At 41.3% G+C, this 26627-nt stretch overlaps 1 protein-coding gene across 2 annotated transcripts in view; it reads left to right on the forward strand.

Moving 5' to 3' along the window:
• The window catches only part of klhdc8a (kelch domain containing 8A), a 50839-nt gene extending 24431 nt beyond the window's left edge, over positions 1-26408 (forward strand). The window contains exons 5-9 of one of the 2 annotated variants that reach the window (XM_028574732.1): positions 1154-1318; positions 4106-4324; positions 19481-19582; positions 21152-21300; positions 24175-26408. In XM_028574732.1, coding sequence (XP_028430533.1) covers positions 1154-1318; positions 4106-4324; positions 19481-19582; positions 21152-21300; positions 24175-24228 — 689 coding nt within the window. In that variant the 3' untranslated portion in view covers positions 24229-26408. Of the gene's footprint in view, positions 1-1153; positions 1319-4105; positions 4325-19480; positions 19583-21151; positions 21324-24174 lie in introns of both variants that reach the window. The other variant, XM_028574733.1, reaches the window with a different exon arrangement.
• Positions 26409-26627: the final 219 nt, after the last annotated feature.

The following is a 26627-nucleotide window of genomic DNA, read 5'->3' on the forward strand; positions in this document are numbered from 1 at the left end:
TACTAAACTTAAATCCATAAAATCCATGCATTTGATATGCAATATTCTTTTGTCCCAATTTGATTCTTTCACGATACATGGGTGACGATTGGATTTGTGTTGCAATTTGCATTCATTGCGATTCTAGAAGTATTGTCATTCAATATTATTGCGATTTTCTTTTCCTTCTTTAACAAAAGCAGAAGTTGGAATGAGACACTTCTAGAGACAATATATCATGAGACATTTCTAAAAACAAATAGTTTTTAGTCAGTCAGTCAGACATTTATTACATTTGTAAAGAACAACATGGATTTTCTGATTTCACTCTGTTTTGCTAGAAATGGATATGAAGTAGTTGCTGTCGAAAAATAAAATAAAGAGTAAATATTTAGGTGGATCATTGGTAAAAATAAAAAATATTGATTCTGGGTAAAATAATCGATTTTAAAGGAATACGCCACCATTTGTTGAAATAGGGTTATTCACCATCTCCTCTATATTTATATAGGTGGGCAAACACATTTTTGTCTCAGTGCATGCATTGTCTTAGTCTGGCGGCGCCGCCACTAGCTTAGCTTAGTTTAGCTTAGCTTAGCTTAGCGTAGTGAATGGAATCCTTTGTTGCCGTTAGCATGTCGTGAGTAAAAGTAACCCAACAACAACAAAAACAAAACCTAATTACTTCTTGTGGCCTGCGTATTCACAATGAGTAAACATAGCGATGCAGATTAAGACTAGATGATTTCCTAGGTAGATATTGACTTGGGACTATATTGGGTGGAAGTAGACTACAGCCGAAGCACTGCTACTCGGTCACAGAGATATCGGCAGCCCACGGAGCTCCACGACCAGCACAAAGTCACTTTTTCTGGGTTGCTGGACAACCAAATGCCGCTGCCCTGACTGAGCTCCGCAGGGCTCTGCTGGACGGGCAGCGGCATTTGGTTGTGAAGAATTCTACTAGCAGCAATACCACAGGCCGAGCAATCGGCCGTTCCAAACAGGCACATTTTCTTTTTCCCTACCTCCACCTCTTCGAAGGACAACTTTATTTTTAATGAAGCAATATATTTTTATATCCCCCCATTGCTAATCCAATACATTATAAAAATATAAAAGCACTCAAATGGAAACTCTTGCTCTGTGTGTGTGTGTGTGTGTGTGTGTGTAGATGGTCGGGCTCTGGCTGTGGGGGGAATGGGTGCTGACCTGCTCCCTCGTAGCATCTTGCAGCAGTATGATCTTCGGAAGGACGTGTGGGCGCTGCTTCCTCCCATGCCGACGCCGCGCTACGATGCCAACATACATCTGCTGGCCAGCAAGCTCTACGTGGCAGGTACAAACACGTCAGTGTGGGTGTGTTGATACTACAAAAGCTTCACTGGGTGTGTAAAACCACTGACATTATTTGGCAAAAATCTTCCAATACACAAAAAGTAATGCAAAGTATGAATTTATTGCCTTAATTGAATTTATAGATTTTTTTTGTGAGGACTCTTGTGTTAATTGTGATATTTTTCCTTTATTTATCTATTATTTGATAAGTTACCAGCAGGTTTTGGAAATATGTCTGTCTATGGATGCTTTATTTATTTTTTTGTGTGCATTCATTAACAGACATTAACATCCATCTTCTAAAGATTGCTCTGGTATGGTATATATTATTATTGTTACTATAGATGGTGTTGTATTTAAGTTTAAGCTCCATTTACAGTAATGGATATGTGAATAAATATTATGTATTTAAGCCGGATTTCAAGTGTAAGTTGTTGATTGGTGCTAGGGATGGCGAAAACTAAACATTTTCTTGACCGGTCACCGAGCCTCATTAACCGGTTGAAACCGGTTAACCGTTTAGTTTAAAATATGCTACGCTATTTGAAATAACAGCCATTTCGAGCCGCGCCTGCAATTTCTCAACTCTGTCGCATCTCTCTCTCACACACACACACACACACACACACACACACACACACACACACACACACACACACACACACACACAGCCCCGGGACCGCCCTTCCACTCACGTCACGTTTTTTAAATCCCCTACAGCGCGAATCTAGTCCCGCAAATGCGGCGCAGAGGAGCTTGTATGTAATCGGAGGACAAATGGCTCCTTAGTTTCGAAATAGTTTGGGTACAAGCCAGGTGATGGCGTTTAAAATAAAGTCGTTTGTCTAGCGTTAGAAGCTCTTTAGAAACATTGCCGCGGCTCATTTGAGAAAATGACAGCTCCGAAGAGACGCCGCTTTAGTTTGAGTGTAGTGCTAACAGTAATAAAGAAAGATGATGATCATCATCATCACCTTATCTGTTACCACTGAAATGCAGATGTAATGTGTTTCCAAATATAAGCCCATCTTATGCGGAATATTGCCTAATAGACTGCAACAGGATACAACCAATGGATAAAACAGGCACCTTCAGAATGCTAAAACAGGCGATCAGGCCTAACAAAATGAATTGTTTGGTTCCGGTTTCCGACCGACCCTGTCAATTAATGTGCGACCCAAATTTATTTTATGAGCTTGGGGAAGAAATGATACAAATGAAATAAATACACAAATAAAACGTTTAAGGCGAACTATAATTACATTTTTGTACAGCACTCTTGCGATGCCCGTTTTCCTCCAGCACTGCTGGAAGAGGAGCCGACCTTAACTTTGCCGTGTCCGGTTTTTACGGCAGCAGCAGCAGCGTGAGGACGGCGCCTTCAACCAGCCCTCACCGGCCACAGCGGCCAGCTACAGCGCTACTGCGCCGCCGGGGAGCTTCAACACGTTAAACAGGGCAGATGAAACCACTCATGAACTATATGTTGTGTTTAATGTCGTTCAAGAGGATGGCAACGTAGCAAGCAAACCCGATCAAATGAAAGGTAAACCCCCTTTAGAGTGCTCTAACGTTACAGCAAGTCCCTGGGGCTCAGTGGAGGAGGCTAACAGCAGGGAAGCTAATGACAACTTCACAACACAATTCATTTGGATACAAGCGTTGCATTATGGAAGATAGACGGGATTCTGAACAGCGATGCACACACACACACACACACACACACGCACACACAACGATAGCAGAAACGATAGCTACAGCTTATACATTATTTACTTCCGCTGGCGCAGATGAACTAACGGTACACTCGTTAACTGTAAGAAGCCTACAATAAACCCTCCATGATTAAAGAGTCAATATTTATCAAAACCCACCTACCTGTTCTACAGGCAAATTTAAACATGTAGAAACCGATATTTCAGTCTGCTCTTCATGCGCTGGCCACTCTTGTTCACCGCGCGGTGCAAACAAAGCTCTACTCTGCAATTAGCGACTTTACAAACAAGCTAAAATGAAAGATGTCAGTTTGTAGTCTGTTTCTTAGTTTGCAACGAATCTTGATTTTTGGACAAACTCTTGTAAACGTAGCTGCTGTCTAAACGAACCATCCTCTCCGCTGGAGCGGTAAACCTGTGGCTGTATTATAAGACCAAAACAAATACACGTGGCTACTTAATATGCACGTGAATTACATGTTTTCAATTTATTAAGCGACAACTGTACATGTAGTAACAGGTAGGCTATGTTATGAAAATATTGAGTATCCATGCTACTGTAAAGGCAAAAAAAAATCCTACTTATCCTTTTCTGCCACTGGGAAAAAAATAAAAAATAAAATAAATTCCCTATCGACCCATGACTTCAACAGACAACAAACCGGAACCAAACAATTTTTTTTTATGCCTTATGAAAAATTTTGCGTGAGGGATTATTTCACTTCACAAAAAACAAATATTGGAATGAGATGGCTAACTGTATTAGCGTTTATTCCAATATCTATAATTGCCTAATTTAGAGATCACTTTTTTTTTTTAACCGACTAACAATAATTTTCAATCAAATGGTCATCGTTAACATCCCTAATTGGTGCACAAAAACAGTCACCTCCTACAGACAATGGCTTCTCAGGATGTATCACCATTTGCCTGAAGATGGTCTAGTACGGAAACGTTGCCTACAATTAAACTTAATTATTTTTTTGCAAGTTAGACAGTGTGTGGGACTTCCTTTGCAAATACACAATATTAACAATTATAATTATAACTATTCTTTGTATACAATCTTTTAGGCGGTCGCCAGTGTAAGCGACCAGTGAAGGCCTTCGAGGTGTATGACGTAGAGACACGCTCTTGGACTACGCTACCCATCATGCCTTGTAAACGTTCGTATGGGGGCGTGATATGGGACACAACTGGGAGGTTGTGCCTGCTCGGAGGACTGCGGCAGGGAGGAGGACACCAAAGCTCCAAGTTCACCAAGAACATCAACATTTTTGACACCAACCATGGTACGAAAACACATTTCCTTTTATAGGCTTGCATTTATTGTTTTACTCATTTGATAATAATTCTGTATTTTGGTTATGAACTTTAATAGTCTTACACATCACTTCATCCCTGTTGAGCCCTAATTCATGAATTAGAATGTCTGCACATGCACAACAACACAGCACATGCCATGTAACAAAAGGCTGTTCAAAGTATTAGATTACATTACATTAGATAGACTTCATTATAATTAGACTTTATACATTTTCAGCGCTACAGCAACAAAATAAAAGAATAAATAAAGGTTATAAAATACACAAGCAGGATGTGACTTCAGTGAAAATATCATGAGGGGTTAAGGACTAAGATGGTATTTATACATAATACTGCTTTATATGCAGCTCTGTATCCCACTATAAATTATCAGTTTTGTTGACTTGTTTGAACTAGTACAGAGCCCGTTGAAAATGTGCTTGTTTTCATTGAACCTCTCGCAGCAGCAATACAACAAAACAACATAATCAAAGGAATTCAGGTAGCCAACGTACAACACAAAATCAGTTTATATGCAGATGATCTTTTACTTTATTTACAGAACCCACAGGTATCACTTAAAGAAAAGTTCAATATTATCAACAGATTCTCCTATGTCTCCCATTACACTATCAACTGGAATAAATACATTTTACTACCCCTCTCAGATGATGCATGGGATTTTGGAGCTCAGGACACTTCCTCCACCTTCACACAGGCAACATCAAGTACCTAGAGATTCAGATTTCCCCCAAGCTGTCAGAGCTCTTCACCCTCAACTATACTCCCCTCCTCAGGAAAATTGAAGACGAATATAAAAGCTTGTCTAAACACCCACTCACACTCATTGGAAGAATAGCTGCAGTCAAAATGAAAACCCTACCCCAGATTAACTACCTTTTTTCTATGATCCCCATCACTCCTACAGACAAATGGTTCAAAACTCTCAATTCATTAACAACACAGTTTTATTGAAAAAACTAAAAACCCAGAATATCACTCTCAACAAATCAATTACAGTACATGGTTAAATGGTTCAATAGACACAAGCACAATTACCCATGGCTGGAACTGGAAACAAACCATTGTACAAAGATCCCAATTGCAGATCTCCCCTTCCTCTCACAATCAGTCAAGAAATCCAACTTCTGCCAACGCATTACCATCTATTCAATTCTGACAGCCTGGTGGAAAACAAACCAAATCACAAAATCATCACTACAGTTAAACAAGTTCACCCCACTCTGGAACAATCCAGTGTTCATGTTACAGAACAAACCTTTTTACTTCTCCACATGGGCACAAAAAAGGAATCACACACCTTCACCACCAATTTGAGAACAACCATTTCATGTCATTTAACACACTCACACAGAAATATATGGTTGGGAGAGAACAGTTCCTTCAATATCAACAAGTTAGACTTAAAATTAAAGATAAAATCGGACTCACCAACAACACATTACAACCCTTTCAACTTACAGAAGAACTTATATACACCTGGCTATATACAATGATTTCCAACCTAAATACAACAATAACGCTCCCAACAACCAAGTGGGAAGCTGATCTGGCTTTCTCTCCCACCCCTGATTACTGGGGACAAATCTGTAAGAATACCTTTCCGATGACCGCCAACACAAACCTGCAGCTTATACAGTTAGCTTACTAATATAAAGTAATTCACAGAACTCACATCACCCAAAGGAAAAGGTTCAAAATGGGTCTAGTAAACACAGATATCTCTTCACAATGCACCTTAGGTAGCACAGACGACTATCTGCACCCCATGTAGCTCTGTCAACCAGTTCACTCATTCTGGATCACGGTCACTGAGACACTGTCCACCATCCTGAACTACAGCATCCCATCATCTCCAACACTATGGGCCCTATTTTAACGATCTGAAACGCAAGTATCAAACGTGAAACGCAAGTAGCTTTGTGGGAGGATCTCGGGCGCTGTTGCTATTATGCCTCTGTTGCTAAAATGAGTCTTGCGCCCGACGCAAATCTAAAATGGGTTGGTCTGAAGTAGCTAGGTTGGGTTTGGGCGTAACGTGAAAATAACCAATTAGAGCTTCATCTCACATTCCCTTTAAGAGCAGGCGCGCTTGTTCCATGGCGGATTGCTATTATAACGGTGGATTTGCCTGCCGCACGCCAGCGGGAGCTGTCCGAGATGTGGCAAAGTAATAAATGCCATCTTGGCCGGGTGGCGATGTTGCTGCTCCTCTCGGGCGCATCTCCTCAAGTCTGGAGAGGATTGCTGCAGCCATGGAGCGTGGGCCTCCAAACGCACCACCTGCTCCTGTTGTGCCCCTTCCTCCTCCCCCCCCCACTCCATCTCCGTCCACCTGCTCCATCAGGATTGCATCGCATCGCTACATTATGGCCAAGCATGCGCCCCTAAAATAGCATCTGAATAACGCGCTACTGACTTTAGACTAGACTAGACAGGTTTTTCCTGGTCGTTGGCGGAATTGTTTTCTGAAACTGCAAAATAGCATCAGGGAATGTTTGCGCCGGAACACGCCTCCTCATTTTGCTGAACCGCCCCCGGGAGCGCAAATAGATTCCCTAATTTATAGACGTGCGTCTGTGGAGGGAAAAGTCTGCTGTGCGTTGGGTGCAAAATAGGAATCATACATGCGTCGGTGTACAAAGGCAATTGCGCTGAGTGCAAGATAGGGCCCTCTGTCTCCTTGGTGACAAAAATTCAGGAATCCATTGTTCATTTCTCTAGCTGTCGCTAAGAAAGTAGTCCTCCAAAACTGGAAATCAAAGAAATCTTACCTGGTCCCCATTTCTAATGTTTATAAATTCAATAAAAACATAACTACAAGCCATGTATATTACCAGACATATACCTCCCTCCTCCATTATGTAATACCCGGCCCTCCCTATTTTTTTTTTACATTATTTATATTACCGTATTTATTTATTTTCTTTTTCCCTTATTTTTTTTATTTTTTTGCCCTTGCAGTTACCACTTTACTCATACACACAGGCACACACTATCCACACTATCCACACTTATGCATAACATGGTTTTTAGTCGCGTTTTATGTGTTACACTCCGTACATGCTTTAATCCCCCATGCCCTAATATGATCCAGGGTCTCACTAAAACAGGGTGAATGGTTACGGTAGGACAACAGTAAATGTACTGAATGTAATTCTAACTCTGAATGTAACATACTGCGTATATAAAAATATATTGCTTCATTAAAAATAAAGTTGTCCTTCGAAGAGGTGGTGGTATGAAAAAAAAGAAAATGTGTCTGTTTGAAACGGGCCGATTGCTTAGCCTGTGGTATTGCTGCTTGTAGAATTCTTCAAAACCAAATTGTACGCCAAAATGACTTACAGAAGGACCCCAAACCACTTCATATGCAACTCCCCTGTATAGCCTACTACTGACTTACAGTGTAGGCTACGTCTACATCAGAGGAAGACGTTGTATTACTGTATTTACCTGACAGAGAACGCTGCAGATTCAGAATGTAATCACAAAATATCACAATGAATATGTGGAGTAATCAGACATTAGCGTCATGGACTCATGGCAGTGCGCTACCCACCCGGCCCGTTATGAGAGCTAATCAGCACATATCTGCGTTCATCAACCACCGGAACCGGACCGTTTGTGTGTGTGTGTGTGTGTGTGTGTGTGTGTGTGTGTGTGTGTGTGTGTGTGTGTGTGTGTGTGTGTGTGTGTGTGTGCGCATGCACACAGAGAGAGAGAGAGAGAGAGAGACGGTGTTGTCTTGTGTCGTATGATCGTTAACGAATTTAACACTTCAGCAGAGGTGATCATTTCCATACAGGTTTAGTGATGACGGTAATGTTATTAGTGCTGTAAGTCAGCAGTAGACTTACTTAACCCGACCCAGGGTGAGTCTGATGAAAACTGATGTGTCTGCCCAGTTGTTTTCTTTCAGAGGGAGAAAAGACTGATCAGCCTAAATTGAACTTTATTGTCGTTAAATGTGCAACAAAACATATTTGTCTTTAGCTTAGCATGCCATTAGAACATGTGAGCAGAGTGGAGTAGTGAGAATTTCTGCTGCTCACTCACAGAGTTGTTGGTGTCTTCCGCTCCCCCGCTCAATGTCGCTCCGCACTCAACTCAGACTTTACTCCGCTCCACTCAAATGGCTCACCTCTCCCTCCGAAAAAGAAAAATGTATTTATCAGATGAACGGCGCCCACCCTCTCTGGAGGAGTTGAAAAGAAGTGAGCTTGGAGCCAGCTCCTTATCTCTGCTTGAGGTAAGCGACTCAAAGCTACATTAGCCACCACTAACCGAAAACACCTGAATTGACTGGCAACGCGAAAACATTGTGGTGAACATTTCCCTACACGAGGGACGCGCCGTGCAAATCAACAACCAAGAGACTGATTCTGACTCTGTTTGTGAGTTCACTTAAATATGAAAATGTTTTCTAAACAGTTATCAGAAATTATACCATGTTCTGGGTGAATACTTGATTCTGATTGGCTGCAGGGTGTCCATCAAAAAGTGATGTAGGACACCTACTAAAGGAGTTCTGAAAGTGAAAGTGACTGTTTACTGTTCTAAATTAACACACTACATCAAAACAAAATGGACTTTGGCCCTGCGCGTTGGACGGTTCACGCCTCACCGTCATCCATTAATACCTGACAATGGGCATTAACCCTTACATAGACAGCAGGGCTGACTATTTATCGAGCAACATCAGTAATTATGACTATGCTAATTTAGCTAACTTTAGCTATCAACAACAACAGTCTATAGTTAGCAAATACTACGATTACCACCATTTCTTATAAATGGACCTGTGATTAGGGATATATGATACCACAGTCAGCTAATCTCAGTCAGTTGTACAGCAGGAATACAGTAGTGCACAGAATCTCAATGGTTACCACACATTAGTCAGGGCTCGACATTAAGGCTTGTCCGCTTGTCCGGGACAAGTGGATTTTTTGTAGGACAAGTGGAAGAGAAATTTACTTGCCGCACTGGACAAGTTAAAACTCAAACAAAACAAAATGCCACTCATTTCGTCAATGTTACAGAATTGAAACAAATACATATTTTACCCCACGATCCCGGGCAGCGGGTCGGCGGGCCGCTAACGTTAGACCCAGCCCGCTGTTCAGCGCATTCTCCGAAAGCGAAGCAGCATGAAAGCACAGCGAGCTAGCTGGTGTTAGCTTGCTAACTCCACCTTAACATTACCTCCTCGCCACATCGTTCACAGAAAACAAGCTGAAAACAGAAGTCACTCGTGACGATAGCAATGTGCTTTGTGTGGATGAAGCATTATATACGTTATTATGTGCCACTCATTCCGTTTATGTTACAGATTTTACTTTACCGATTTGAAACAAATACATTAACTAACGTTAGACCCAGCAGCAGCGGGAGAGCGGACCGCTGACGTTAGACCCAGCCCACTGTTCAGCTCATTCTCTGTAAGCGATACAGCAAGAAAGCACCGCGGAACCAGCAAGCCAGGCAGCCGGTGTTAGTTAGCTAACAGAAAACGAGCCGAATAAAGCTGTCACTAGTGGCGATAGAAGTGTGCTTTGTGCGGATGAAGCATGAAGTTAATTTGACTCTTGACGGCTGGCTCTCTGCCTCGTAACGTTACTAGCTGCTCCGCTACTCGTTTGTAGCGGATTAAATATCAGGTAATAATCAACTGTAAAGTAGCTACACCTTTTTAAAGGATCCCTTGGTAAGTGGAATTGTAGAAAGAAAAAAAAAAAACACGCTGACACCAACATTTAGTGGCAAAATCCATTGTTATGTCTACAAAATTATTTTAGATATAGTACAAGTTCAAGTCACCACTACCTCTGGTCAAAATATTGAATTAGTATCTCATTATATTGACTCAGTATCTCAGAAAATAAACAAAGAATATCAAAGTAATGAGAAACTATAAAATATTGACTTAATCTCAATATATTGGCTTAGTATCGTAATATATTGACTTAGTAACTCAACATATTGGTTCAGTATCTCAATATATTGACTTAGTAACTCAGAATATCTCAATATATTGACATAGTAACTTAGAATATTGACTAGGAATCTGAAAGAAATGAGAAACTTTAAAATATTCACTTAGAATCTCAATATATTAACTTCTGCACACCGGCGTGCAAAGTCCATCCATCCATCCATCTTCGTCCGCTTATCCGGTGTCGGGTCGCGGGGGGAGCAGCTCCAGCAGGGGACCCCAAACTTCCCTGCAAAGTATAATTTTGTATTATGAGTCTGGAGATCCTTTTTTCTTGTTGAAGGGGAAATCTATTCTTGGGACATTTGTTTCTACTGTTTAAACTGAATTGTATTAATGTTGATAGTGTTTGGATGCTTTCAATGGTTTCTTCAAATTCTGCATTAGCAAAACACAAAAGAAATTATAAAATGATGAATCTTTACCCGGACAAGTGACTTTTGTTCATGGACAAGTGAAACGTAAATGTACTTGTCCGAAGGACAAATGCTTCAAAAAGTTAATGTCAAGCCCTGCATTAGTGGTGGGCAGATCAATCCAAATATCAATAATATCGATACCAACGTTGGTATTGATACTGATTAATACCAGTGTAATGAGATGGAGTTTTTAGTTTCTCTCCAGCAGTGTTCACTGCTGTGGTTTCATCAGAGAGGCGACCTGGCTGTCGGTGTCTCTGTGTCAGTGTCTCCTGTCACAGCGTGGCACAGGCACACTTAGCTCCTCCTCCCCCCTCTTGTGATTTGATGTTGTACCGTCACGTGACTCAGCAGCGCCGGGCAAACAAACAAGCAAGCAGCCCGGCCCGGTGGTGGCCAGCAGCACACACACACAACCAGGACAGAGACTGAGCAGGAGAATGGCAGAGAGGAAGAGGAGAGCTGTGTAGCTAGATTTTCAGGCCGTAAATGAAACAACGGCAAGCTGTATAATTTATAAAAAGGCTGCATTGTGGGTAATGTGGGAGCCAGGTTTTAAAAGGAATAAAAAAGATGATATCTCTGGTTCTGCTGAATCGATTTTGATACTGTGCACCACTAAGTCAGATTTATGTTTCTTCCTGCTTTCGCTCTTTATGCTAAGCTTAATACTACGCCTCTATACTACGTATAGACGGGAGATATCTTCGGTCTTCTCATCTCAGGAATAATAATATGCTATTCCTTTTAACATTTCAGATTAATAAAACACCTATCTATCAAGTCTGCAATAAAAAAATAAAAGTAATTATGTCAGAGTTGGTTAACATGCAACCAATAGCCAGCAGCAGCAATAATCCCTTTTCACTGACAGCATCCATCGTCATCAACCTCAGCATGAAGAGAAATTGTTTTCTACTCAAACAAGCTCATTCCTCTCTTAATTCTGTGCACACTCTGTGTCCCACAGCACAGCGAAATGGCTTATCCCTCTATCCAGCAAAGACAACCCAGAGTACCAGGTGAACAAATTGAGGAGGGACTGGAAGGAGAAATGGGAGCGCAAGAATCGATAAGTCATTTTAGACAGCCGGATATACGGTCGCACATCGCCATTGGTCAAATGGGAGCCAAATAAAGCAAATAAAGCAGAACGTGGGAGTGATAATGTTAATATATGATAATGGGGAGACACTTTGCCCTATGTGTGCGAGATAACGGATAAAAGAACGAAAATAAAAAAAACGGCTTGCAACAGACACAAACACAAGCGTTGGCGTGCAAATACTGATGCAACTGATGCATATCCACACTCACATGCACACCCATACGGGGGAAGGCAGCCGTACGCTGTTTTTCCAATCTAATTTTGGTGGAGATGAGATGGGAGATGAGCTGCGGAGGCAGGGCTGGGGATGAGGAGCGCTTTAAATTACAAGATCCAGAAACAGATTGCTTTATTATCCTGTCTGCAGCAATATCTCTCCACACACACACATGGTCATGCAATCTGCTGTCACACAGTGATATTCTATCACTGTTCCATTTCATATCGGCAGTATTAAGACACACACGCCTGTTAGCCGATGTTTCTGCATTGTGGGCAGTGTATTCCACAGAAATAGAGTCTATTTGGGGGGATCGGGACGGTTGGCACTGAAAAATGTTATGAAGGTATGAAAAAATGTTTTATTTTTATTTTATTTTGAGATTTTTGCATTCTGACGTATTTTTCAAACCCAATCTCACTCCCAACTCATCAAGTTTCCCCCTTTCTGGTCTACATGTCCCTGCCTCTGCTGAATATATCCCCGGTGAGGACAAACTGTATCCCCCCCCTCAAAGTGACCAATGCTACTTCACCAAGAGACCATATATTATACATAGAAGTATTTCAAACTCAGTAAGTGCTGTAATGTGAACAAATTGCTTGTTAAACAAACAAATTGAACATTGAACTGAACACAAAAGGCACGCTAGTTACATTTGAAAAGACAGTTTTCCACTGATGCTCTCTTTCAACAAACTCAAAAAAGTCCTTGAGTTTCTTCCACAGTCTTTCACAATGTGTTTATTGCGCAAGTTGGTATTGCGATCATGATATAAAATGATTTATTGTGTAGCCCTGTATTTGATTCAGTTAGATAGTATGATCTGTGTGTGAAAGTTGCATCTCAAGCTCATCTTAATGGTTTGTCAGATGCTGTGAAAACTTCACAAAGGGCACTCTGAGTTCCTGATTTACTTCCTGACTTAATTTCCTGTGGCTCCTTTGTACATGGAAGTTTTAGTTGAAAAGGGGAATACAGTTTAATGGCAATTTGAATGACTCACCCCTTAAAAGTTGGTTTTTTGTTACCGTTAACTGGAATAATGAATTCTACTGCATTCAACGAAGACACAATTTCATCAAAAGCTTCTCTGAGGCATGTAGAACTCAGGCAACAGTGACAAAAACCACAAATGATGCCGTCCCCCTGGGGCCAACTAGTAACACATGTTCTCCCACATTGTCTATATTTGATCTTTGTTCTGCTTGAGATGGTCAAAACTACCCAAAAGACTTCAAAGCAGATGGGATCAAGCAGAAATGAGAATAGAAAAAATGTGCTCTTGTTTTGGCCATGACTGGGCCAATATGTAATTATTGAAAATGACACAACATAATGGTGAGATTCTGTCCAAAATGGCCGTCTGTGTGGCAGTGGTCTGAGATTTCACACAAGACAGAGAAGCAATCACAATCCTTTCCTAGTTTTAATCACAATGGATAATTACTGAGGAGAGCTGTGGACAAAGTTACTAGCACACAGACTATAAAGCCCAGTCTGCAGAGAATCTCCTCATCTCCCTCATTCTCTCTTTTCTCTCTCTCTCTGTATTTTCTCTGTCTTTCCAGCTCTTTATTCTCCTCTGCCGTTCTCCCTCCAGAGTAGAATAATGCATGCTGGTGTTTTCCCTGCATCCTACAAAGAAGATCTTGGCGCAAAGACTCGTGTAATCCTTCCAAAGCAAATAGGAATAGAGCTTGCAGTCGCAACTCCGTCTCAGAGGATTGAACCATAAGTCTGTAGTGTGATGTGTTGACACAACTCTAATTTCCAGCCAGCCACACTATAAGCACTGTTTTAAAAAAAGAATTACTTGTGTTGTGGGTTGCATACTGCATCCACTTTTTAGATTTATGTTGTATTTTATTTTCCATTTGGTTGATAAATGAAAAATAATAGACATGTGGCCAGGATCTAGTATTAAGTAAAATCTAAGAACAAATATAATGTTGCTTTCAGAATCAAAACTGCAGGATTTTTTGTAGATCTCCATCTTTGTAGATCCAAAAATCATTAACATATAAATCCATTCAATTATTTGGTGATCTTGTTTGTTAGCATGTAACTGGCATTGGCTGACACAGTGGTTGTGAAAACATACAATAATATCTGCTATGATGTTACAGTCTGTTCACATTGTTATTATACACGTTTCTGCCTTGGATTAGAAAAATAGTGAAACTTAGCTTGCACAATACCACTACGGAGCTACACCTGGTTTCTCCTCTCATTTCACTGCAGTGTTATGCTAATGATATGGAAAGCCCCACCCCACAAGTTGACGGGATTGGTTCCTTAGGCATGTGACATCTGAAAACCTGACTGTCTGAATTGGAGTTTTGTCATTGGTAAGGCAGGCAAGGCAGCTTTATTTATATAGCACATTTCAGCAACAGGGCAATTCAAAGTGCTTTATATAAAACATGAAAGAGCAGTTAGAAAACAATTAAGAACAATTTAAAAGACAAGAATACATTTTACAGTGCAGTATAAGAATTTAAAGGACTGAGAGATAAAATACGCAAATAAAGAACAGTTAAAACAGTTAAAGATATAAAAGCAGATAAAATAGGTTAATTGAAAAAAGGACCAATATGTCAGACATCTCAAGCAGTTCGGTCCATATCTCTGGTTCATCTCACCAACAATGGGTCCAGATGCTTCACATGGAGGATACATCCCCCATAGTTACAGAAGCTTTAGTTCTTTTTTAATGCAGTCGTCACCACAAGGCTTAGTTCTTTTCTTTGGCAAACCTCGCAAAACCCAGAACAGTCTTCAGACCGTCTCTAATAGTCAGGAAACGTGATAGTTTCGTAGACTATTTTATTCTTAATTTAATAGTCAAGAACTCGCTTAGGGTGTCACAGACTATTTACAGTACTATTTTATGTCTTCTGCAGTCCGTCTCGAAATAGTCAAGAGCTTGTTTAAAGTGTCTCAGACCATTTTTTATGAGTAGTCAAGAGCTTCTTCTATTTTTTTTTTTTAATAGTTTCTCAGACTATTACTGTTCAATTGTAATTGTTTTGGTCTTCAGACCCTTTTGGTAGGGCTGGGTATCGTTTAAAAATATTCTATACTGGTGCCGATACCAATAGCCTAGTCTCGCTATCATGCTGAAGGAGGGTCTGGCTACTCCACATAGCATTTGGGGATGGGAGGAAAGCATGATCTGGTTTATTGACATTTCTTTAAACCAATCACAATCGTCATGGGCGGCGATAAACTGCGCACGGAGTTGCTGGCAAATAGTTGTGCGCGAGAAAACTCTGTTTGGACAGATAGTCTAGCTAGCTGTCTGGATTTACCCTGCAGAGATCTGAGGAGCAGTTAACCATAGTCCTCCAGACAAACTCCCACTGGAGGTTGTCCATTTTTTGTCCTCAGAAACCCACCAAATTTAAAATTCCAACACAAACAAAGCAGAAGGAAACAGAAACTACATGCATCCGGCGGCATTTCCTGCTGCACGGGAGCAATCCCGGAAGTTGAACGCCAAGGATATAGACTACCAATACCCTGACTTCGATAGCGGTTCGTAAACAATACTTTTACGATACCAATTTCATAAAACAAAAAGAAATGACAACATTACGGCACTACGTGAGCCCCGTCTCTGTGCGTAACGTAGAGTTTTTCCTGCCTGCCTCTGCGACGTGTAACGTTAGACAGCCAATCACAAACATTCTTAGATCTTGAAGCATGCTGCGTGCTTATTGGCTCACTGACGCTGATGAGGTATTGATATTGGGTGATGTCTATAGGGGCCCCATTGAGAGCATCCTGTCCAGCACCATCACGGTGTGGTACGGGAGCTGCACTGCCTCCAACCGTAAGACCCCGCAGCGCATAGTGAAGGCTGCTGGGCGGATCATTGGTGTCCCACTCCCCTCACTCCTGAACATTTACCAAACCTGTCTCACCCGCAAAGCAACCAGCGTTGTGGGTGACCTCAGCCCCCCCCACACAGCCTCTTCAGCCTCTTGCCATCTGGGAGACGGTACCGAAGCCTCCCAGCCTGTTCCACCAGACTGGCAAACAGCTTCATTCCCAAGGCAGTTGGGAAGCTCAACACCCTCCCCTCTCTCCCTCTCCTCCCCTCTGCCCCCGAGAACTCTGGACTCTGAACATTTTTCAAAACTCGATACTGTAGAGGCGATTCGGTCGGTGCCTAAAAAGTTTTGAATTTGGTACCCAGCCCTTATCATTGGTACGCTGCAGTTCCAAGGCAGAAATGTGCAGCCATGGCATTGACTGCTTATTTCGCTCACGATATGCCTTCTAGCACAGGGGTCTTCAACGTTTTTCAGGCCAAGGACTCCTCAGCTGAAAAAGAGATGGGGCCTTACTCTGTATATTGTATAAAATTGAGTTGCATAATAAACTGCGCCACAACGTGTAGTTGTTGGCATAGTTATTGATCATCACGTTTTAATGTTAATATGTGGGACAGTGAATCTTCAGCTTAACTATCTGTGGATGGCTACCTTACCTCTAGGCCTGTACGCCTGTCATCAATTTTGTATGTAAAAAAAAGATTTATCTTGACAAATATGTTGGATTCATGTTAATGTATTTTTTTTAAGAAATATTTTTTTCTTTCCGTTTAAACTATCAAACAATAATTTGTTGGCCCCCCTGCATCTCTGAGGACCCCCTAGGGGTCCCAGACCCCCTGTTGAAGATCTGTGTTAGTACATGCCACCATGAGTTGATTTTCGTTGGAGGGGGTCTTCAATGGCAACTTCCAGTACATCACAGGTTTTCACACTTTGATCAGCTTGATCAGTACAGCCTTATTATTGGCCACAAAATAACTGCTGGAATTTAATGAACATCTCCGATTTATGTTACATGCCAGTATAAAATATCTGCCAGGAAGATTTCCCTCTGGGGAGAGAAGGGAGCAGAGTGGACAGCCAGCTGTGATCTCCATTCTGTTCTCTTCAACCAGGCTGGGGAGGAAAACAGCTTTTCATTACACACTGCTGCAGCATGCAGGAAGGCTCGCCATCTGGCTACTTATCTCTTTCATTCTCTCTACCTCTATTTGTTTGTCTCCACCTTGTTGTCTCTGCCTCTTGTTTGAAAAAAAAAAGATTAAGAATAAATGAGAAAGAGCGGGAGAAAGAACAAGGTAAAAGGAAAGAGAGGAAGAGAATATGAAGACAGAATGAAGAGTAGGCAGATTGAAGAAAGAAAATAAGCATGAGAAAAGATAAGACAAAGAGAGATTCAGACAAGGAAACAGAAGATAAGACAACAATAAAGAGCAAGACATTCTTTGCACTTTTCTCTCTTGTTCTGTCTCTATCTTTCCTTCTAATTCCCTCTCCCTCCCTCGCTCCCTAATGACGTTATCTTTCCTCCTCTGTCATGATTTTCTGCAGTCTGGGTTTCCTTCAGATAAACAATACTTGGCAGCAACAAAACCTAAAAGTAAAAAAGAAAATTCCTTCTCTCTGAGAAGTTTTTCATTTCCACTCTCAAGTACATTTTACAGTTTATCATCTGGAGCAGAAATGTCCCCTTTACTCGGACCGCATGAGGTCTTTAGAGAACTGTCATTCACAGTCTTAAGTGTCAGGTAATTAGGGAGATACAATTAAAATGGTAATGTCTTCCACACCTGCGGCCTCATTTCCAATATTTCGGGATTAAAGGTGCCAATAGCTGTTTCGATGGTGGGTAAGAGAAAGCACCTGCTCCCCACTGCACCTGAGTGCACCAGGGTTCAATTCCCAGCAGTGGCGCTTCCATCTTGGCAGTGTTAAGGGTTGGGTAGTCTCGCATTGCCAGACCTTCCTCCACAGCACTGCCAAGGAGGGTCTGGCTAGTCCACACAGGATTGCAGGGTTGGGAGAAAAAGGGGTTGCAGTGTTGGGTTTATTAGCATTTCTTTAAACCAATCACAATCTTCACGGAGCCCTGGTCTCAGGAAGGAACTTGTTTTGGTGGAACATGTGGACGTTCAAAAGTAGTTTTAGTCGTGCAACAGAAAACTCCGATTGGACAGATAGTCTAGCTAGCTGTCTGGATTTACCCTGCAGAGATCTGAGGAGGAGTTAAACATAGTCCTCACAAATCCACCGGGGGTTAGAACGCCAACACAGAGACAGAGGAAGGTAAAGGACATTGGGCCGAAAAAGAGGGACATATGGCGGAATTTCCGGCGGCTACGGAGCAATCGTGGAAGTGGAAGGTCGTGGATATGGACTAAGGGTTGGGAAGCTGTTGAGGGATTGTGTATGTCTCACTGTACTAGCAGCTCCTACTGGTTGGTCAGGATATCTGTGCAATGATGTCGCATTGTTTTGCGTGGCAGCAAAGGCTGAGCATTGTTTTGCCATTCAAACTAATGCAACATCATAATGTTTAAGTTTACGTTTATTTCACGTATATATAGAACTTTAAAAAGCAAACAAGTTTCACACTAAAGAGCATCACAAAGACAGAAACATGGAAACAAGCATATAACACACAAATATACAGTACATATATAATAATAATAATAATAATAATAATAATAATAATAATAAGACTTTAATATGGACTCATGGTCCAATAAAATGACAACATAACACTTGGGCATAATACAATTCCATAATATAAAATATCAAAAAATATATTTAAATACATCATCTATGCATAAAAAGAGGCATTTGTGCCACTGTCTCCATATCTGAACCTGATGTTGGATATGATCAAGATAATCTCATTCATAGACGCATCAAGTCGCCGGATAAATTGATACACAAGATTGCTTACTAAAGCTTGACGTGTATGAACTTGTGCGGACACAAATATCTCACTAGCACTACACAATCTAGGCATTTTAAGTAGGATTTTCAAAGCAATATACAGTAAAAAAGTAAAAAAGGTTAAACCCAATTTAAAGCCAGATAATAAATGTGTCAGGCTTCAGAGGTCTGAACAGCCATCTTGGACCTACGACCCACTCCTTTTCACGCTACACAGGAAGCAGTAGATTAAAAATGTTCAATCAATGATGTGCCAACAGTATCCCCACTTTCTCAGCCTAGTAATAGCCTGACCCTAGCTCCAAACTTCCTGCCCCCTCTCTGTCTGTTTGTAGTCTGTGTCTGTTGTAACCTCTGTGTACCCTTGTCCTGCCAGGTGTAAGTGTGTGTATGGAGTGTACATGTCCTGGCTGCAGCTGGCTTTGTGGGTGACCTCTTTCTGCAGGTCACACTCTGAAAACAAGCTCAGCAGCATCCTGTCCAGCCAAAGGAGGACTACAGTGCCGCTGACCTCACCCTCAGCTAACTTCATAAGATTGTGCACACACACACACACACACACACGCTCACACACATCTGCTCATTTCAGCTGTCTTGTTTTCTTCTGTAGGCGCCTGGTTGAAGTCGGAGGAGACGGTGGCGATGAAAACAAAGAGAGCTGACTTTGCTGCTGCTTTCCTGCGTGGCCGGATGGTAGTAGCAGGAGGACTTGGTAAGTGGGATACATTGTAAACTGAACCTTAAAGCTTTACTGTGTAACTTTGTGATATTAATGAACGTCTGTTACATTCAAGCTATTGCCAAATGAGTTAAGACTATCAGCTCCACACAACTCTCTGTAGGACTATGTTCAGAAGATTGGGGCGTCCGGCGACTTTCTCACGCAGAAACTCAAGTGAAGATAATGACCTCTTCTGAGGAGTCCATCATGTTTTTAATGCTCCGTGTCCTCCTTGGCTACTAGCTACTGTGTGTGTGGGGGGGGTGGGGGCGGGTGTGTGCCATCACTGAAGGCTTGTATCATGTGGACGCGCCGACAGTGTTGTCATTACTTAGAATTCCTCATGGGGGAGACAGAAACTACTCACTATAGCTTTAACTTTGCTGATTTCACACTGCAAATGATATGCCGGATGACGGTGCTTTCAGGGGCCGTGGTAGTGGAGTTTAGCCAGAAGAAGTTAGCATCATGCGGCGATGACAGTCAAGTTTAGGCACCAAAACCACTAGTTAAGTTTAGGAAAAAGGTTGTGGTTAAAACATTCCCGACACCACGTTGTGCTATTTTATTTTGAGATTATATTCCATTGGATATTAAATTTCATAAATAAGTGTTTTGGCATGGCTGGCCGAGTGACTTTATATCCATGTATTGAAAGGGGGATTTAATTCTTGCATGTTGTATTTTGTTTTATTTTGATCAACCTTTTTTTCACAAATCGCACCCTGCGTATACGTTTTCACGTGACTGAATGTCTTTGACAGAAAAATCTGCGACTGAAGAAATCCAATGAGATCATGGAATTTGATCATAAAATGAAAAAAAACTTTCTGTGTTAAAAATAAATCCTGATGACATAAATAAATTAAATCGCGATGCATTTATGCCAGTCGGTCAGTATACAGAAGTCTATGAGAAAATGACCCTACTTCTCACTTGATTTATTACCTCAGTAAACATTGTCATAATGAGTTTATGGCCTTAATGCCTACTTTTAAGTCTTCTTCAATACAGCATGATGTTTATTTAGTAAATTATGGTCCCATTCATTTTAAAATAGACGATAAAACAGGGCATGCTTTAGGGCCGTGGCTACACACAACCTGTCAATCAGGACAGAGGGTTAGAATGCTAACCATAGCACTGTCAACATTAACATAGCCGTGAACTTGTTTTTGAGTCCTTGATTTTGAGTCCTTGTTTTTGTCCATGTTTTCGTCTTAAACGTTGTCCCTCTCACTGTGTTTTCACTTCATCAAAGTTGATTGGAACATGTCTTGTTCAGCGTTCGGAAGCACATTGTCAACCAAAGCTAGTGCTAGCATTAGCTGGTAATTTAAGGGAAAGTTTGCCTATTTTCCGTGTAGTGCCGTACACACAGATAACCAGCGGCAGTACCTTGAGGTCTGAGTTATACCTGCCGGTAAAACTCCGCCGGATGTCTTGCGTTAGCCAATTGAAAAGAATCTGGCAACGGCCAACTTGCTAAACTCGAGGCTTCAAAACGGCAGTCTACAGTCTCCGTCCATTTCTACAGTCTATGGTGTGCACCTTCCCCAGGTCATGAGCCCTCGGCGCTGGACACTGTGGAGGCCTTTCATCCTCAGAGGAAGAAGTGGGAGAGGTTGGCTCCCATGAACTTCCCCCGATGCTCCACCTCCTCCATCGTCATCAGAGAACGCCTCCTAGTGGTGGGAGGAGTCAACCAGGTGCACTTGTACTAAATTTAACTGTAAATGTCATACATTTACACATACAGTACATAAACAGTACATCATTACAGTAGCAATGAAGACATCCATTATCCATGGTGACAGGTGTCTCCCATAGTTTACCTATTTATTTACCTATCGCCTCACAGTTGTGAGTGTAATTTATCTAATAGTAAGACTCTGTAATGTTTACTTTAGTTTATTTTATTATAAGGATCCCCATTATCTGACGCCTAGACGGCCAGCTAGTCTTCTTGGGGTCCAAAACAACATTAAATCAGACAATATTAAAACGGACAATATTAAAATGTTTCATGACACGTAGAGGAAAAAGAAAAGAAACATTACAAACTCCACCAAAAATATAAAACAAAATAACAAGGAAACAACCAGATCTAAAAAGCTAAATTACATTACACTATATTATACCATTGTCTGGGTGAAACTCGATTCTGATTTGCTGCAGGGTGTCCATAGAAAGTGTTGTAGGACACCTGCTAAAGGAGTTCCGGTGAAACTGAATTCTAAATGAATGGGCTACATGAAAACAAAAAGGAAATCTGTTATATCAAACTCGTCCTCTGAACACCCCAGGATGGAGCTCACACACACACTGAACTGACTTTGTTTCACAACGCTAACGTTACACATCGTGGATAACATTGTTCGTAAAAGTCGTTAATTGTTTTGGGGACAATGCCATGGCTGATAGCTAGCTTGTCTTATTGTTCAACATACTGTCAGGTTATTATTACAGATTGCCAACTGTACACAATGTTATTGACTTTGGATCTTGCTAGCATAGCGTTAGCTAACATATCGTTAGCTAGCATAGCGTTAGCTAGCATAGCGTTAGCTCTCTGGCTCGTAGCAGAGCGGACTGTAAATATCTCCGGTTGCTAAGAGAGGCAAGTTGTATCTAAGGTCCTTCCTATTTCCTGGAGGAATTTGCATTGCATAAGAAACTTATAGGATGGGAATGCCTGTTCCAGGTATTAGTCAAACCCTAAGGCATAACCAGGGAAAATGAGTTATTGTTTAGATTAACTTTAGATTTTGATTGTAAAACTTATTCAAATATAAACTAATGATTTAAAAACATATTTGGCAAGTGACCACGGTATAAGCGAGTTAATGCCCTTCGAGGTGTCCATTGTCAGGTTCACGCCGTCGTCCATTAATACCTAGTCTATATCCACAACGTTCCACTTCTGGGATTGCTCCGGTGCTGCAGGAAAATCGGCCGGATGCATGTCATACCCGTGTCCTTCCACTTTCTCTGTGTCGTAATTTAAACTCCGGTGGATTTGTGAGGACTATGGTTAACTCCTCCTCAGATCTCTGCAGGGTAAATCCAGACAGCTAGCTAGACTATCTGTCCAATCAGAGTTTTCTCAGCAGCTCTGTGAGGAGTTAGTGCCGCCCATGACGATTGTGATTGGTTTAAAGAAATGCCATCAAACCAGAGCACGTTTTCCTCCTATCCCTGAATGCTGTGTGAAGTAGCCAGACCCTCCTTCAACGAGCTTTGGAGGAGGGTCTGGCAAAGTGAGATTAATTAATACCTGACAATGTACACCTCGTCGGGCATTAACCCTTATGGTGTAGACACATATAGCCGACGGCCGACCGTTGACAGAAAACCCCGTCGATAAGATCAGTTGCGTCCCCGAGGTCCAAAAAACTGCCTCGGGACACATCAAAAAGACGAGACGTAATACGCCTCCATAACAGCAGGCGGCGCTAATCTGTAATGTCACCCAAGAAATGAAAACCGGCAGCTGATTGGACGAATGCGTCACATGGGTTTGTTTCGATAATCGGCCTGATGTGTCCCGGCCCTTACTTACACAACATGAAATATGGGTTTAGAGTTAACATCTAGATAGCTCACATAGACAAAGAAGGAGAACAATTATTTATTACAGCAAAAGAAAATCAGATATAAAACCTCAAGATATTTCTTTTTAAAACTTGCCTTTCCTTTTGATAAAACGTATGTTACTTTGGGAGATTATTCCAATTAAGAAATATTTCTGTATATGACAGGTAATTGGATTTTGGTAGGAGGTGGAGCCAGAGAGGTGACGTGTCCCATAGGTAGAAGTGAGGAGCTAGTACGTAGGATTGTGATTAGGCCCGTATCTGTTTCAGGGACCGACATTGGGCTGGGGTGCATTGGCTGTAGGGTTGGGCATCGTTTGGATTTTAACAATTCTGATTCCGATTCCGATTTTCGCTTTTGATTCTCAAATTTGATTCTTTGAGGGGTGGAGTTGAAACGTGTTACATGCTTTTTTCACAGATAATTGTGTTTTATTTTGATTCAATGGTGATTGACAGTTTTTCTGGGCTTTTTCAACGTAAAACAAGACTCTTACTGTGCTCCGTGGCTGCAACACAACGAGTGCATGGAAGGCCCGTGGCCGCTATGAGAAAAAAACTTGCACCTGTTAAATTTGGACTTGAAACCAAATTTTCCAAACGATTCCATTGGAATTGGAATTTTAGAAACGATTCCAAGTTGTAACCAGTTCTCGATGCCCAATCCTAATTTTTCAGCTGGGCAGTAGGCAAAGGCAGGGACCGTAGAATGGTTCTATGGGTGTGAAAATGTCACCTCTCTGGCGGGGAAGAACCCGAGCTAGTGCGGTACCAACTAGACTTAATCACCACTGTGTTTCCACATTCAGTGATAGAAAGGAGCTTAACAGACAATTCTTTAAATGAAAGGTAGCAGATTGAATAAAATGTCAGTATGCAAATGCTTCCAATCTTTGACCACCAATCTTTTCTTTATTTCTCTCTCTCTCTCTCTCTCTCTCTCTCTCTCTCTCTCTCTCTCTCTCTCTCTCTCTCTCTCTCTCTCAGGTTCCCAGCTCAGCCAATGAGATCCTGTATGTAAAAGAAGAAGAGTATCTGTAGCCTGCAGTAATTGACACCAGATGAATGCAGGAGATCAGCTATTCCACTTCCTCTTCTCTGTTCAACCCTCCTGAACCGGACTGTAGTGCTATATAGAGGACGCATTGAGCAAACTAAGACCGACAGAGTCGGAGTGAAAGTCCCTGATGGTGATGTGATGTGACACTGCCCCCTGCTGGGCCGTCCTGACACTGAGCCCCACATGTAAGCACACACATGCACAATGGAGGAGCTGGCTCTTTCTTTATAACCAGTTATGTTTCTTACTTTTAGTATGTGACACTTCTGCGTACGTTGCAGTGCATAGAGAAACTATTTTGTAGCTTTTATGTCTAGTAATGTAGACGGAAAGTACATGGAAGACCTTTTTTATGGCAAATATGCATTTTATGTTTGGTTTTGTGTCTTTGTTTATGTCTTTATTTGTGTGCAGTTTGCTAATAAGTGAGAATTTGTACATAGTGTAATTTCCACATAAGATGACAGGACTGCAATATTTGTTTATTATTTAATATCATAGCAAATAAAACGCACCAGGAAGTGATGTTTGGTTAAACTGTACTGTAACAACATTTGCACTAAAACAATTAACACTGAGTGGTAGTTGATTTTACCATCAATAATTTCTAGTGTAATGTAGTAATTACACTGAGAATGGTATACTATCACTCTTCTATGCTGTAAGCGTGCACATTAGTGGGCATGATCATGATATGATATGATTTAATGCATTGCATATATGAAAAGCATTGCATATATATTAAATGACAACGTGTTGTTTCTTTAGGTAATTGCAGATTGCTATTGTAGGCAAAGAAATTGATCTTGTTTGAGTCTGTACACATTTTATTACTGAAGCAATACAAGTTGTCTTTATTTCCATTTGTGCAACATGTGCTGTAATGCTCATCAGTTAACACCTCACTCAGGTTGTGATGTTACAGACTTGTTTATTTGTGACTTCAGAGATGATCTACTGACTGCTATTATCTTTGCTGTCTTCATAGTCAAAGCCAAACTCTTGTCTCTTTGGCTCAGGCTGTTGTGTAACAGTTGACTAAGCTGTGAAATATTCCATTGTGTTGAAAATTCTTCTTCTGAAGATTTGTATTTATCCTACAACATGCTCAATCTCTGATCTGCCCCACACCCAACCATGTCACGTAAAATTGAGGATATGAGAAGTCATATTCAGTGGAATAAGTGGGCTCTGTAGTATGTATTCCACTTGTTTTCCACTAGATGGCAGTGATTGCACACATGAATCCACACAAGCTTGTGATGCGTTCACTTACTCATTATACTGTCTTAGGTTCTGCAGACTAAAGTGGTATAAACTGAGAGTATAATATTACATGTGCAGGTATGTTTTCTTAGTCAGATCATTTCATTATTTTCTTTTTTATTAATAGAAATGATTCCCTCCGCTCAAAAATGTGCTTTTCTTGTGTTAATGTCGCCTAGATTGTCTGATCTTGACTATACTGACTTGTATCTGTGCAAAGTTGGTCACTAGAGAGGTGTCTTCACATGCTTCTACTGAAGGGGAAGATGTCTGTGCATTTCCCTAAAAATCTGAGATTCAAACGAATGTTGGGCAAGATTTGGTATGTCGATATCGATTTGAAATCCACACGCTGACTAATATTCAATTAGAACCTGAAACTTCAGCAGAGCGGAGTGTTTCTAGTTAGGTTTAGCCTCTTTTCCGACCTCGTTAGCGACTTTATTTCTATAGAGCGACTAGCAAAATATTTTGCGACTTCAGACCATCAGGCAAGATATATTATATTGTAATTTATTTTAATGCATGCTGCTCAGAGTAATCATAGTCTACGGCTCTCCTGCCAACAGCACGGAGTCCCCCTCCCTCTCTTTTTGCGCCGTGAGCAGCAGGCAGTCAGCCAACACAACCACTAGCCTGAGCTTTACGCAAATTTTAACGACTTTTGGAGCTAGTGCTTTATAGCTACTTTCATTGGAAAAGTGTTGGCAACAGTGGAGAGGACTTGTCAGTACAGAAAGAAAAAACACACTGTCATCGTAGCTGTCAGCCACGGCCAGCTAAGCTAACAAACAACCTAAACGAATACAAGATGCTAAGTACACTCACCCAGGGGCGGGGCTAGAGGGCTGTCAATGTGACAATTGTGATTCCCATTGGATCAGAGTACTGTCACTTGGCTGCCTGTTCTGCCAATCTTCCCAGCCCTTGTCACATGACCAAGTCATGTTTCCATGGTGACTATCTAAAATTCTGATACCATGGAACCAGCACTGGGATTGTTTTTAAAAAAAAGTAGCAGACTGAGCCCATAGAAAATGTGTATTGTATTCGGATATACAATTAGTTTAAAATGAAAATAAGGGGAATTAATAATGAATATGATGTTTTATTT

This window comes from Perca flavescens, chromosome 4 (assembly GCF_004354835.1).
Source record: "Perca flavescens isolate YP-PL-M2 chromosome 4, PFLA_1.0, whole genome shotgun sequence".
Classification (NCBI taxonomy): Eukaryota; Metazoa; Chordata; class Actinopteri; order Perciformes; family Percidae; genus Perca; species Perca flavescens.